This window comes from Zingiber officinale, chromosome 7A (genome assembly GCF_018446385.1).
Source record: "Zingiber officinale cultivar Zhangliang chromosome 7A, Zo_v1.1, whole genome shotgun sequence".
Lineage (NCBI taxonomy): Eukaryota > Viridiplantae > Streptophyta > Magnoliopsida > Zingiberales > Zingiberaceae > Zingiber > Zingiber officinale.
This window is the reverse complement of record NC_055998.1, coordinates 19,584,235-19,597,763: the sequence shown is the minus strand read 5'-3', so window position 1 is coordinate 19,597,763 and position 13,529 is coordinate 19,584,235. Positions and strand designations below refer to the sequence as shown.

At 37.8% G+C, this 13,529-nt stretch overlaps 2 protein-coding genes across 2 annotated transcripts; both read left to right on the top strand.

Annotated features, from left to right (window-relative positions):
• Positions 1-4,071: 4,071 nt before the first annotated feature.
• On the top strand, positions 4,072-6,224 carry LOC122001103 (protein NRT1/ PTR FAMILY 1.1-like). Its single transcript, XM_042555684.1, has 3 exons — positions 4,072-4,185; positions 4,303-4,520; positions 4,605-6,224. The coding sequence occupies exons 1-3, from the start codon at positions 4,095-4,097 to the stop codon at positions 6,078-6,080; spliced, it is 1,785 nt and encodes a 594-aa protein (XP_042411618.1). The 5' UTR covers positions 4,072-4,094; the 3' UTR covers positions 6,081-6,224.
• Positions 6,225-7,087: 863 nt separating this feature from the next.
• On the top strand, positions 7,088-9,416 carry LOC122001104 (rac-like GTP-binding protein 2). Its single transcript, XM_042555685.1, has 8 exons — positions 7,088-7,438; positions 7,771-7,858; positions 7,949-8,058; positions 8,381-8,444; positions 8,536-8,600; positions 8,684-8,749; positions 8,901-9,007; positions 9,117-9,416. The coding sequence occupies exons 1-8, from the start codon at positions 7,340-7,342 to the stop codon at positions 9,151-9,153; spliced, it is 636 nt and encodes a 211-aa protein (XP_042411619.1). The 5' UTR covers positions 7,088-7,339; the 3' UTR covers positions 9,154-9,416.
• Positions 9,417-13,529: the final 4,113 nt, after the last annotated feature.

The following is a 13,529-nucleotide window of genomic DNA, read 5'->3' as shown; positions in this document are numbered from 1 at the left end:
CTTGTATTTCCCTTTCTTCTTCTTGTATTGAGAGTGTTGTAGGGCTTCTCCGCCTTTGGTAGTTACCATAAAGGAGTGTTATTCATAGTGGAGGGTGTGTGCGTTGGTGTGGATCCTTGGATTAGTCACCTCTTGTGAGGTGGATACCAAGTAAACCTACCGTGTTAGCGTTGTTGTGTTTGTTTCTGTATTTTCCGCTGCGCATTCTTGAAGAAACAAGCAACACCGAGCAACGAGCACGCGACGAGCTATTCACCCCTCTAGCTACTTTTGGTCCTAGCAAGTGGTATCAGAGTAGACCGAGGGGCAGGAAGACCTGGTGGGTCAAGGATCGGACGTGGGAAGCCCATAGTCCTTTGTTTGAGGGGGGGGGGATTGTTGGGGTTGCAAGGTTGCAAACATAGTCCCATATTGGAAACACATGGAAAATATCATGGGTTTGTAAGAGAAAGATATCTCCATTAGTATGAGGCCTTTTGGGTAGAGCCCAAGAGCAAAACCATGAGGGTTTAGGCCCAAAGTGGACAATATCATACCATTGTGGAGATATCTATATTCTTTTCGATCCTACACCAGTAGCCAAAGGGAGGCGGGTCAGCTATGCCATAGCCTTCTTGGTGGGCCATTATAGAAGTAAAATCTCGCACAAAAAACAAAAAATTATAGGATCGAAAAGAATTTAGATATTTTCACAATGGAATGATATTGCCCATTTTGGGCCTAAGCTCTCATGGTTTTGCTCTTGGGCTCTTCTCAAAAGGCCTCATGTCAATGGAGATATCTTTCTCTTATAAACCCATAATCTTTCCCATGTGTTTTTAATGTGAGACTGTGTTTGCAACCTTGGAACCCCAACAATCTCCCCCTCAAACAAAGGACCACAAGCTTCTCTTATATTTTAAGTTTGGTCAGTGAATTATTGATTAAATTTATATTTCGATCGTTGTTTTGTGGATGGAAAAAAAGATCTCATTTGCAAATTAACGACTGAAGATTATTTTTCGGTCGCTAAATTTTATGATAGAAAAATCAACCGTAGTAAAGTGTAGTGACCAAAATTATATTTTGATTAATTTAGCAACTGAAATATATTTAGGCCATTATTCATATTGCGACAAAAATTTTATATCTATTATTTTTCATCGCAAATTGGTCGCTAAATAAGTTTAGTGATCGAATAGTGGCGAATAATTTTGTGCTAAATGTCAGTATTTTTGTTGTGTCATCATGCATGCCTAACGAGTGCTGCCCACTCAGTCGCACACCCAGATGCGCACAGCGAGGGTGCGCGTAACAATCCCTTATATATATAATTTAAATGATGTTAATTTAAGCTTTTATGATTTTATCATACTTCTCCATTCATGTTATTCATATTCACTTACTTATAAGCGTATTATTTTCTTGAGTCACATTTGTGTTCCTTTTGTGTCTCAGTCTGAGTCATTCTCGATAGATTCTCCTTCGCATCTATGATTAATGCCGCCTTCTTCAACTTCCAACAATCTATTTGTCATTTAACGATGTCGATATCCAGATATCTGTTGAGAATTTGTTAGATTTTGGATCCTTTAATTTATTATGATCTGCTTAACTTATCAATCGAAAACAAGGCTTTAAAACGTCAGCTCTTGGCTTTAATTAATTGCAACATGGGCCAGTGATTTCAGAAACAACAGAAACATCCCTAATTAAATTATCGCACTTTGTCTTGTGTGATTAATTTCTTGTTGTTACGAATGAGTACAAAATCTTCTTACTTGTCTGATTATTCTTGTTCTCTTTCAATCTTTTATTATTATTATTATTTGGACGAAAAATTCTAATCAGTTAGGAAGATGAACAATTCGAAAGTTCAAACGATTATTATTTTTAAATATCCTCATCTCGATTTCTTCACCCTCCACTAATATAATTATTTTACGGATTAGCAACAACATATCTCTTTCAATTAAATTTCTTTTAACATTAACCCTCATTATTTAATTATCTGAAAATTATATCATATTAAGTAAATATATTTAAAAATTTTAAATTATTATTATTATTTTTAATAATAATCTTACTTAAAAAATAATTTTACTATTTTTTAAAAAAATATTAAAATTTTTAAATATATTTATTAAATAAAATATATGTTTGTGAAAAAATAAAATTATAAAATTGGGAAATAAAATTACAACCGAGTAGCTAAAATTACAAAGTTGAAAAAATAAAACTTATTTAAAATTATCATATAATTATGAAATTAAAATGCATAGAATAAAATATACTACGATGAAATTAAAAATAACATATAAAATATTAATTCATGAATTATTTTATAGAAATTGCTATTAAATGTTTTGAACGCGTTAAAATAAAAGAGTCTTATAACACATCTTTACAATACTTTGAATAGTAAAAAAATATTATAACATGACACCTGCATTGCCATTGCTCTAAGAATAAGGAAACCTTTCTTCAAATAAAAATTTAATGAGCATTTTACAACAAGAAAAAAATTGATGGGCAATTAAGTGGCAAGGTAATGAGTTGATTTCACTGGTCACTGGCACATCAATTTGAACGACGAAAATAATCGACAAACGTGCAAATTAAATGTACAAATTAAGTTCAAATACTAAAAACAATTGATTAAACAACGAGTATATAATGATAAAAAAATATCATTTTTTATTTTACTTGTCTAACTCATATGATGTTAATACGGCATGATTAATCTATTTAGCTCTTAATTTGATTATGAAAAATAGTATATTTCATCATCCGACTATATATTCAATTTATAGTCAATTTGTCTAATCATTCTTTCTCCAAATGGAGCGTGTAACTATGAGATATTATATTTTTGACCATTTTATTATAAATACTTTTTGATTTATCTTAGTGGCTGATGAAAAATTACTGTTAGACGATGTCAATCGTGCCATATATGGTGTTACATGATTCATCATTTTTTACTCTAGGACTAAGGTGCAAGCAAAAGAGTTTTAAATTGTCACTCATTATCTATAGTTTGATTCTCAATTACGATATATTTATAAAAAAAATTTCTCTAAATGGAACACGCAATCATAGGATGTTGAGCTTCTAGGTCGTTTACCGTGAGTATTTTCCGATTTATCTCATTGGCCGATGGAAAATTTTCATGGGACCGGACCAACCACCTCAGATTCAATATTATCTGATTCATCATTTTGACCCCAAGAGCTTGGTTGAGTTGATTATCACATAAAGTGACAAAATAAAGTAAGGGTCTATTCCCGCACGAAGTAAGAATAAATACCCTTCTATTTGATAGCCTACTCAGTTTCATAATTTATCACTTTATATAATTATGGGTGGACTTTCTATATGATATCTTTTGTTTAAGTCATTCAATTAATTTTTTCTAACCCATTTCTCTTAAGAATGACAATTAGTCAAATTTAAATCTGATTTTATATTAAATTTGTCTTGTTCGGGACGGGTTTAAATCTGATCAAATGAATTATGGGACAGATTTAAGTTTAGCAGGTTGACACATCCAACCTGCCATGGACATCTTGAGCAGGGTAGCGACAGGTCGAGTTGAAATATTAGACGGAGCGAGTTCAGATTTGGATCTATTTTTTTTTTTTTTTTTTTTTTGACAAAGAGGGTTCTAGAATTAGCTAAATCCATCCCGAACCTATCCATAACCCATCCTATTGTCATCCCTAATTCCTCTTTAATTAAAATTTTCAATTGCAATGAATGATATTATATAATAAATATTTTAATATATGCATTTGTTGTAAATGTAAAACAGATTAAAAATTAACAATTTTCATAAATTATGCATTATAATATTTATAATTAGCACGGATTACTGGATTAGATCAGCTAAGCAAACTCGCTACTCGATTTTTTTTTTTAAAATTCATTATAATATTATACCGTATAAAACAAAGAAACATAAAATAAATTTAAAATTTGATAGATTTTATCGATATATAATGAACCAAAAATTCAAAAAGTCGTATTTATCTTGAACGAAGGCAAATGTTATAAACTTTGGTCGGATCACCTTCACTCCTTCCTCTAAAGCATCGCCAATACATTATACGTACATGGAAGCTCCAGTGGCGGTGCATCAAGAGGTCGCCGGCCGGCGGCCGGAGTGGAAGAAGGGCGGCCTCAAGACTCTCCCTTGCATCATCGGTACTCATAGATGAACTCTTAACCTCCACTTATCCCGTTGATATGCAGAATTATGAAATATAATCAATGATTAATAACAAGGGATTTTGTAAAAATTAAATTTGGTGGATGGTGCAGCTAATGAAGTGCTGGAAAAGGTCGCGAGCTTCGGATTGCATGCGAACATGATCATCTACCTGACGGTGACGTACCACATGAATCCGGCGCCGGCGGCGTCGGTGCTGTTGTTGTGGAGCGCCATCTCTAACTTTTTGCCTATTTTTGGGGCGTTTCTCGCCGATTCATGGCTCGGCAAATTCAGAATTATCGCAATTGGCTCCTTCTTCAGCCTGATCGTGAGTAGATTTTCGTTATCTCTAATTTGGAAATTAATTTAGAAACAGCGGCGTAAAAACTTTGCGTTTGTGTTCTTGATAAAGGGGATGGTGCTCCTTTGGCTGACCTCCATGATTCCCGGAGCTCAGCCTCCTGCCTGCGGAGCCGCCGGCGGCTGCATCGGCGCCACCCCCTCTCAGCTCGCCCTCCTCCTCGGTGCGTTCGTGGTCATGGCCATTGGCACCGGCGGCGTCCGGCCCTGCTCCCTCGCCTTCGGCGCCGACCAGTTCGACCGGCCGCAATCCCGCACGCACGCCGGCAACGTCCGCGTCCTGCAAACCTTCTTCAACTGGTACTACGTCTCCGTCGGCGTCTCCGTTGTCGTTTCCCTCACCGTCATCGTGTACATCCAGGACCACATGGGCTGGCGCATCGGTTTAGGCGTCCCCGTCGCTCTCATGGCGGCCTCCACCCTCCTATTCCTCCTTGGCTCCATCATGTACGTCAAGGTGAAGCCCAACACGAGCGTCCTCGCCGGCCTCGCGCAGGTCGCGGTGGTGGCGCTCAAGAACCGCCAAATCATCCTCCCCTCCAACTCCACCGATGCATGGTACCACAAAAAGAAAGGATCCAAGCTCACGGTGCCGTCCAAGAACTTGAGATTCTTGAACAAAGCTTGTGTCATTCGAAACCCCGAGAAGGACCTCAACCCCGACGGCACGGCGGCGGACCCGTGGCGACTGTGCACGGTGGAGCAAGTGGAGGTGCTCAAGGCGGTGGTCAGGGTGCTGCCCATCTGGTCCACTGGCATCATGGTGGCCATCATCATCAACCCGAGCTTCCCGGTCCTGCAGGCAAGGACCATGGACCGCCACATGGGCCGACACTTCGAGGTCCCTGCCGCCTCTTTGGTCGTCTTCTCCGTCGTCACCCTCACACTCTGGGTCGCCGTCTACGACCGTCTCCTCGTGCCGCCGATCGCGCGGCTCACCGGGAGGCCACGAGGCCTGGGGCTGAAACAAAGGATCGGCATCGGGCTCGTGCTGTCGAGCATGGCCACCACCGTGATGGCCATCACCGAGCACATCCGCCGGAGAACGGCCACCGATCAGGGACTGGTCGACCGAGGAACAGTACACATGTCGGCCATGTGGCTGATACCGCAGTACTGCCTGACGGGCTTGGCGGAGGCGTTCAACTTCATCGGGCAAATCGAGTTCTACTACTCGGAGTTCCCTCGCAGCATGAGCAGCGTCAGCGTGTCGCTGCTGTCGCTGGGGTTTGGGACCGGGAGCCTGGCGGGCGCCGTGATCGTGGCGGCGGTGAACAGGCTGTCGGAGGCGAACGGTGGCGTGAGTTGGCTGGACAAGAACCTGAACAAGGGGCGATACGATTACTACTACTGGATGCTGACGGCGATGTCGGTGGCCAATGTGTTCTACTTCCTGGTTTGTAGCCAGATCTATGGGGAGGAAGGCAAGAACAAGATTTGGGAGGAAGATGACGAGACGGAGACGAAGGAGATTAAAATGGAAGAAGCGCAGCAGCATCAGAACAAGGAGTCGTCGGCGATTGCTTGATTGCTTAATCCAGAAGTGAGTTGACCATCAGATCTTCGATAAATCATGATAATGTTGCAATTATTGATCAAGAACACTTGAATATGTATGCGATTTCCCCCCTGTTTATCCTCTTTTAAATGCTGAAATCGATAAATTCAGAGAAGGCTCATTAATTGCAAATCTCAGTCATTAAATGGATGGTGACTAACATTGATGATGCTCATGCGGCACTTATTAGTATTTAATTTCAATCGATATCACGTAAATAAAACAGAGTAGCGATTCTGAAATTATGATCTATCATGCCAGTTGTTTAATTACGTGTAAATAAAACAATGACAACTTAGTAAACGAGGTCAACTAATAGGACATAAATGATCTCGAATCTAGCGCGACTGTGGTTTAACCAAATTATTTTTCCTATTTGAATAAGGGTATTATGGGGATTCCAGTTTCCAACGGCTCCCTTTAGGTTAGTTGGAGCGCCACATAACCGACTAAATGCAAATTCCTCTTAAATTCACTCAAATCTACACCTTGTTTTTCCCTTCCCGCAAAAAAAAAAAAAACTTTATTTTTCTCCTCGCTTTCTCTCGGTCGTCTGCCCGTCTTATCCATGTCAGCGAAAAGAGACACGACAACGGTCGGCTCGAACCCAAATGGCCCGATCCGGTCCACTCTAATTCAAAATCAAATCCTATTCCCTCGTCGACCACGATCTCCTGGCCATCCGTCTGCCTCACCGGAATCGCGGGATCCACCGCCTTTCCGCTCTCCGTAACTAATCGACCGTCCGGTGAGCAATCGGGTAGGTTCAAGATCATACATGTACGTTTTTTCACCGAAGGATCATTCTTCCTCCACGTACTTTGCGAGCACGCGAGTTACATACCACTCGGTCGATTGCCGGACCCACTCCGGTTCCCTAGTCTTGTCTAATCGAAACACGGGTGGAATAAACGCGTAATTATAATGTGTTTCTTTAAAGATAAAAGAGCAGTAGTAGCTTGTTATATACCAGCGATAACTACATTTCATCTGCTGCTCACGGTCGCCAACAAGAACTCCACTCTCCTTGTCCTCTTCCAAGTTTGGGATTTCCTTTTCTCTCTCTTTTGCAGCAGTGCTTACCTCGATTCTCTTCTCGTGTTTTTTTGTTGGGTTGTTCTTCTTCCCTCTGGCTTCCAAGGGAAGCAAGCGCTGCTTTATAGTGCCTTGCTCCCTCGCCCTTCCTCGCTCAAAGGTTAGTGGAAAGGGGATCTCGAGCGGAGGCAGGGATGAGTGCCACCAAGTTCATTAAATGTGTGACTGTTGGAGATGGGGCGGTGGGCAAGACCTGCATGCTTATCTGCTACACCAGCAATAAGTTCCCCACTGTGAGTAATGCGCAAATCAACTAATGTTCCTAGTTGTTTTCGCTTCCTTCTTCAGCTTCTCAATTGATTGCGTTGCCTGACATTTTTTTGTTTTGTTTTGTTTTGTTTTGTTTTTGGGTTATATCTTGTGGTAAAAATTGTTTTTTCCCCTCATCTTCGTGATTCTTGTTTAAGGATGTGATTTTTCTCAGAAGCTCGTGCAGGAATCTTTTAGGCTCAGTGTGATTTTTTAGTAGAGTTATACAAAAAAAGAACAAAAAAATCTCCAATATTTTGTACATTTCTTTCCTTCGTTTTTCTGTTTATATTTAACCTGTGATCGTTTTGGTCAGGACTACATTCCAACTGTGTTTGACAACTTCAGTGCCAATGTCTCTGTTGATGGTAGCATTGTCAATTTGGGATTGTGGGATACTGCAGGTTTAATTTGTAACTTTGATCTCCACTCCGTTTTCTAGCTTTATCAAATAGATCTGAAAAATTAATCTGTTTAACTTCCTTCTTGTACAGGGCAGGAAGACTATAGCAGATTGAGACCATTAAGTTACAGAGGAGCAGATGTCTTTGTTCTGGCTTTCTCTCTAATCAGCAGGCCAAGCTATGAGAATGTTCTCAAGAAGGTCAGATTTAACTGATAATTTTTGTTTATTGCATTTATATTGACTTGCTTGTGTCAACCATTTTGGCAATAATATCTGTTTGCAAGTTGTTTTTCTTCTTCTTGTATAGTTGTAACCATTCCCCATTTTGTTTCCCGTATATCTTTTTTTTTTCTTCATGCTTTCCTCAGGTAGAGAATTGTCTAATTGATCTCCAGACTCAACAATCATGTTTTTATTTATTTTGTCATTATTTTCATTTGCTATTAGTACTGAATTTATGCTTCCTAATCAACAAATCTATTGATGGAAGATGTTGACATTTTTGGTTTATGAACACCAGTGGATGCCAGAACTTCGCCGGTTTGCGCCTAATGTTCCTATAGTTTTGGTTGGAACAAAATTAGGTCAGTAATCATTTTGAGGAGGAAACTGTTAACTAGCACAATTTTTCATGGTATCATCATGCTAAACACTTTAGTTTATCTGAATTTATAGATCTCCGTGATGACAAAGCTTATCTTGCTGATCATCCTGGTGCAACAACAATAACTCCAGCACAAGTAGCTTCTGTGCCATTTTTGTTCGCTTGTTTTTCTATTTGTAGAATGTTTACAGGCTTAGATTACATTATATTTCTTTATAGGGGGAAGAGCTGAGGAAACAAACTGGTGCTGCAGCATATATTGAATGTTGCTCCAAAACCCAACAGGTATAACATAGAGGAAATTGTGGTGAACCAACAATGACCATTGGTGTATTTCAATATTGGTTGCATCAAAAACTCTCACCACTTCAGTGGAACTTTTAACCTACCTAAAATCACTCAATTTCAAACCTTTTCTTTATGTTGGATTGATTAGAACGTCAAGGCTGTATTTGATACTGCAATCAAGGTGGTTCTTCAACCCCCACGAACGAAGGAGACAGCCAAGAAGAAAACCAAAAGAAGCTCTGGCTGTCTAATGGCGTAAGTATCTGATTACATAACCTTGCATGCCGATTTTATGTAAGAATGTGGAAGAAAAAAAACTTTATTTATTAAAACCTTCCCCTTTGATTGCTGGCTGTTTTGGCAGAAATCTCATGTGTGGAGGCGGCACATGCGTGAGCTAGAACTAGCTTCAAACTCTATCGTCATGCTGAAAACTGTGACGGCTTGTCCAAGTTAGCAGAATCTAGTTGAAATTTCATTTTGCTCAATAGAGAGGGAACCTGTGGTTCTCCTGTTTTGTTGTAGGAATCAGTTCCTTTCTGGTTTCTGTAGGATCGTAAACCTGCTCTATTCTAAACATATTCAATGTTTGGCTCATGTTATCTATATGGGGATGATGAATTAATGCATCTGTCACTGCCCACTTACGGCTGTTGATGTTTAATAGCAGAAGTCCCTTTGTCACCTGTCTTTACTGCGTTAGTTCACTGAACTCATTCATAACATAGTGACAGTATCTTACACGTGTTGCTCTCTCCCTGAGGAAAAAAATAGCACTCACATGTTCGTCTTTTGCGTCGTCCTTGAAAAGGTTTCAATATCTGCCAATAAACTCAGCTATTTATTACTATGCGACCGCAAAACAATGCTGTAGTTACGCGAAAGCATAGTAGGTGAAACTGAACTATGATTGTGATCATGATTAATGGGATGGTAAGCAATGTATTCAAGAGGTTTTTGGTTGCTTTCTGAAGCTTCGGGCCATAGTGCATTGATATGATATCTAAATTATTGCTTGCGTATTTGTGATTCAATCCTTAATTATGATAAATTTATAAGAATTTTTTAATAAATAGGATCTGTAATAAAAAATACTGAATTTTTTAATTATTTACTGTGAATATTTTCCAATTTATCTTGATGATCAATTGAATTTATCTTTTTATTGCTTTCTTCATGTAACTTGATAATCGAAAGGGATTTTATGGGATTTTGTAGAGTGTTTAAAGAATTATGCTTTCAAAAATATGGTAAGATTATTTTGTACTGAACCCAAAGCAGGCACAAAAGACAAAGTAAGAAATAAAAGTATGTGACAATAGATGACTATACTTACTCTAAGTGTCCTTCAATTTGTCAATACGGAAGAGGTAAATAATGGATGATTATTAATCTTTGAAATAGTAATTGATACATGAAGGAGCCATTTACCTCAACTATGTCGATATATATAGATATATATATGATCGAGGAGATGTTAAACATAATTATAGGCAAACCTTATAACTTTAGAACGTATATGTTTTAAATCTTTGCTTCTCATTACCATGATGAGTCTGGTGCCACTAGCTTTTACGGGGAAATTAACTTCCCCTTTCATGGAGGGGATACATAAAGTTTCGATATTCATTTCCTCACATGTAGACATTGTCATCATCAGGTAGGCTGAAGTCAGCAGGGTTTCTGTTAATAAGGCACTGTACAATAACTTGATCATGCCTCACAGATTGGGCTAGTTCTTCAGTCTTGCCAGTTGCCATCTGATGAGTCGTTTCTTTTGTATTTTGCCTAACAATTACGGAGAAACTGCCATTTTCATATTTAGTTGAAGAGCATTCATGTGTTTTCTCCATTTCGTCGAAGTAGAAATAAGGTAGTTTATGAAAACACTTAGCTTTATAACCTAAAGAATTATTGCTTGGCTGAGACATGTTCTCTCTTTGCAGCAAAGAGCCAAGATCTTTTATTCTAGGAACTAGATGATAAGGTCTGCTAACTTTTCCTTCGTTTGGATAACAGGTAGAGAAGGCAACTGCAAATGGATTTTCAGGTGTCATTTTGGAGCTCAACTTTCATACCTAGCACCTCAGTGGATTGATTTTGAATATAACTCTGGCCATCACCTGCTAATTTTAAATCCCATGAGACACTGAGAGAGCTGTTGGAATTTTGGTCGAACTACAATGAGGAAATAAGAATATAGGAGAGACTTTGTAACAAGTATGAGAATAGGAGAAAGATTCTATGAAGAGAAATGTTTACTATATATTTTCATCATCATACAAAATCCCTATTTATACACTTAGATTCATGCTTCTACATTCTTTTACAATTACATCACATCATTAAACACAAGACAATTAAATTTTATTCTTTTCTATACTAACGACTCTTGTCATAAAGAGTTTCATTGAACTTAGTAGGATAATTGAATTTTGCTTAGTTGATGAAGAGTCAAATTGATTTTGACAACTTCCTTGCATGGTTGATGAAGTCAAGTTATTCTTGGCATTGTTCTTGCATAGTTGAAGAAGTTAATTTATCTTTGGAATAAGTTTACATGTCAATATCTGCCCCCTTAAACTTGTTCCTCCTTGAACTCCCAACAAATTCCTTAAGTATTGGAAAATTTCTACTTTTAGAGACTTTGTAAATATATCAGCTACTTGATCACTTGACTTCATACGAAGCAATTCTATTTCTTTTGACTTAAAATACTCTCTTATAAAATGAAAGCGATACATATCGATATGCTTGGATCTTTCATGATGAATTGAGTTTTTAGCTAAAGAGATTGTTGATTTGCTATCCACATAGATTTTGGTTGTAGCTTGCAATCTAAGGTCTTAGAGTAATCTCTTTAGCCAAATAGCATGACAAACAAGACGTTGCAGCAATAATATTCAACTTCACAAGTTGATAGAGCAACAATTGATTGTTTCTTTGAAAACCAAGTGATGACCTAGGGTTTATCCCATCATACGCCTATGACCTGTGTACCTGCATTTATCTCCCTCTATATTCATGGGGCCGACACTAAGGGGGGCGTTAAGGTAGCGGATCTACCTTTTTTTTAAAAACCAAGTGAATACAGTATTATTAAGATAAAATACATATCCAATAGTATTGTTGCAATCATCATAACTTCCAGCCCAATCACTATCACTGAAACAAAAAAAATTCCATATCTTTTGTTAATGAATAAAGAAACCCATAATTAATTATTCCTTTGATATATCTAAGAATTCTCTTAGATGCATATAGGTGAGAAGTTTTTGGAGTTTCCATGTTCCTGCTTACCAAACCAACTCCAAATAATATATCAAGTCTTGTACATGTCAGATACCTGAGGCAACCCACAAGACTCTTGTAATAAGTTGGATTCACAAGTTTACCTTTTCCATCTTTAGTCATTCTAATGTCATATTCAACAGGCATATCCATAGCATAGCAATTTTCCATTGAGAATTTCTTTAGAATCTCTTTGGCATATTTTTCTTGTGATACAAAGATTTCCTCTTCTCTTTGTTGTACTTCTATGCCAAAGAGGTATCTCATCAATCCTAGATTTGTCATCTCAAACTCTTTCTCTATTGATTGCTTGAATTATCTAATTATAGAGATATTATTACCTGTAAAAATTAAATCATCCACATAAAGACATACTAGCAGAATATCTCCATATGAATTCTTCTTCAACTATAAAGAATGCTCATAGGGACACTTTGTGAAGCCTTCCTTTATAAAGCTCTCATCAATTCTTGAATTCTAGGCTATAGGGGCTTGCTTGAGTCCATAAATAGTTTTCTTTAATTTCTATACCTTTTTTTCTTGCCCTTTGATGATAAAATCGAGTGGTTGCTCAATATAGACTTCTTCTTCAAGATTTTTATTTAAGAAAATAGATTTTACGTCCATCTAATATATCTTTCATCTTCTTTGAGTTGTAAGAGAGATGAGTAGTCTTATTGTTTCAAGCTGTGCTATTGGTGTGAAGACTTCTTCATAGTCAATCTCGTACTTTTGCTTGTATCATTTAGCAACCAACCTTACTTTATGTTTTTCAACTTCTCCTTTTGCATTTGTCTTTGTTTTGAACACCCATTTGACTCCAATAGCTTTGTGCCGTTACGGAAGTGAAGTGAACTCCCATGTATTATTTATCTTTATAGCATGAATCTCCTCTTCCATTGCTTTTCTCCACTTTGTATCCTTGGAGGCTTCTTTATAAGTTATAGGAGCACATCCTGCAAATAGGTACAAATTATTAAGAGCAAAGTCAACATCAATTACTTGGCTGGAGTCATATATATCTTGGATGCTCTTCAATTTTTTTTTTTTACAATTGGACTGTTTGAATCATCATTTTCTGACTGAGTATCAACTTGTTGGGGTCATGATACTTTTTCACTCTCTCCTTGCTTGTCTTTCTTGTCTTTATAATCTTCTTCAAATGAGATTTGCTTTATGTCGTCATTATTGTTGTTGTTCCAATTCCATACTTGTTCTTCATCAAATTCCACATCTCTTGATAACACGAGCTTTTGAGTTTTGGGATTGTACAATTTGTACCCACTAGCATTCTTGCAATAGCCCAAGAGAATGCACTTCTGAATTTTATCTTCAAGTTTTGTTCGCTTCTTTTGTTGTACTTTTGCATATGCTACGCTCCCAAAAATACAAAGATGATTCACCTTTGGTTTACATAAACTCCAAGCTTCCTCCGGAGTGATGTCTATAATTCTTTTAGTGGAAAACCTATTCAATAAATATATAG

What these genes read in the sequence shown, in the direction of transcription:
- LOC122001103 (XM_042555684.1), top strand. Translation starts at nt 4,095, where the DNA reads ATGGAAGCTCCAGTGGCGGTGCATCAAGAGGTCGCCGGCCGGCGGCCG. An exon ending in GACTCTCCCTTGCATCATCG is followed by an intron (nt 4,186 to 4,302) that starts GTACTCATAGAT and finishes TGGATGGTGCAG; the next exon opens with CTAATGAAGTGCTGGAAAAG. An exon ending in GCTCCTTCTTCAGCCTGATC is followed by an intron (nt 4,521 to 4,604) that starts GTGAGTAGATTT and finishes TTCTTGATAAAG; the next exon opens with GGGATGGTGCTCCTTTGGCT.
- LOC122001104 (XM_042555685.1), top strand. Translation starts at nt 7,340, where the DNA reads ATGAGTGCCACCAAGTTCATTAAATGTGTGACTGTTGGAGATGGGGCG. An exon ending in CAACAATAACTCCAGCACAA is followed by an intron (nt 8,601 to 8,683) that starts GTAGCTTCTGTG and finishes ATTTCTTTATAG; the next exon opens with GGGGAAGAGCTGAGGAAACA. An exon ending in GTTGCTCCAAAACCCAACAG is followed by an intron (nt 8,750 to 8,900) that starts GTATAACATAGA and finishes TGGATTGATTAG; the next exon opens with AACGTCAAGGCTGTATTTGA.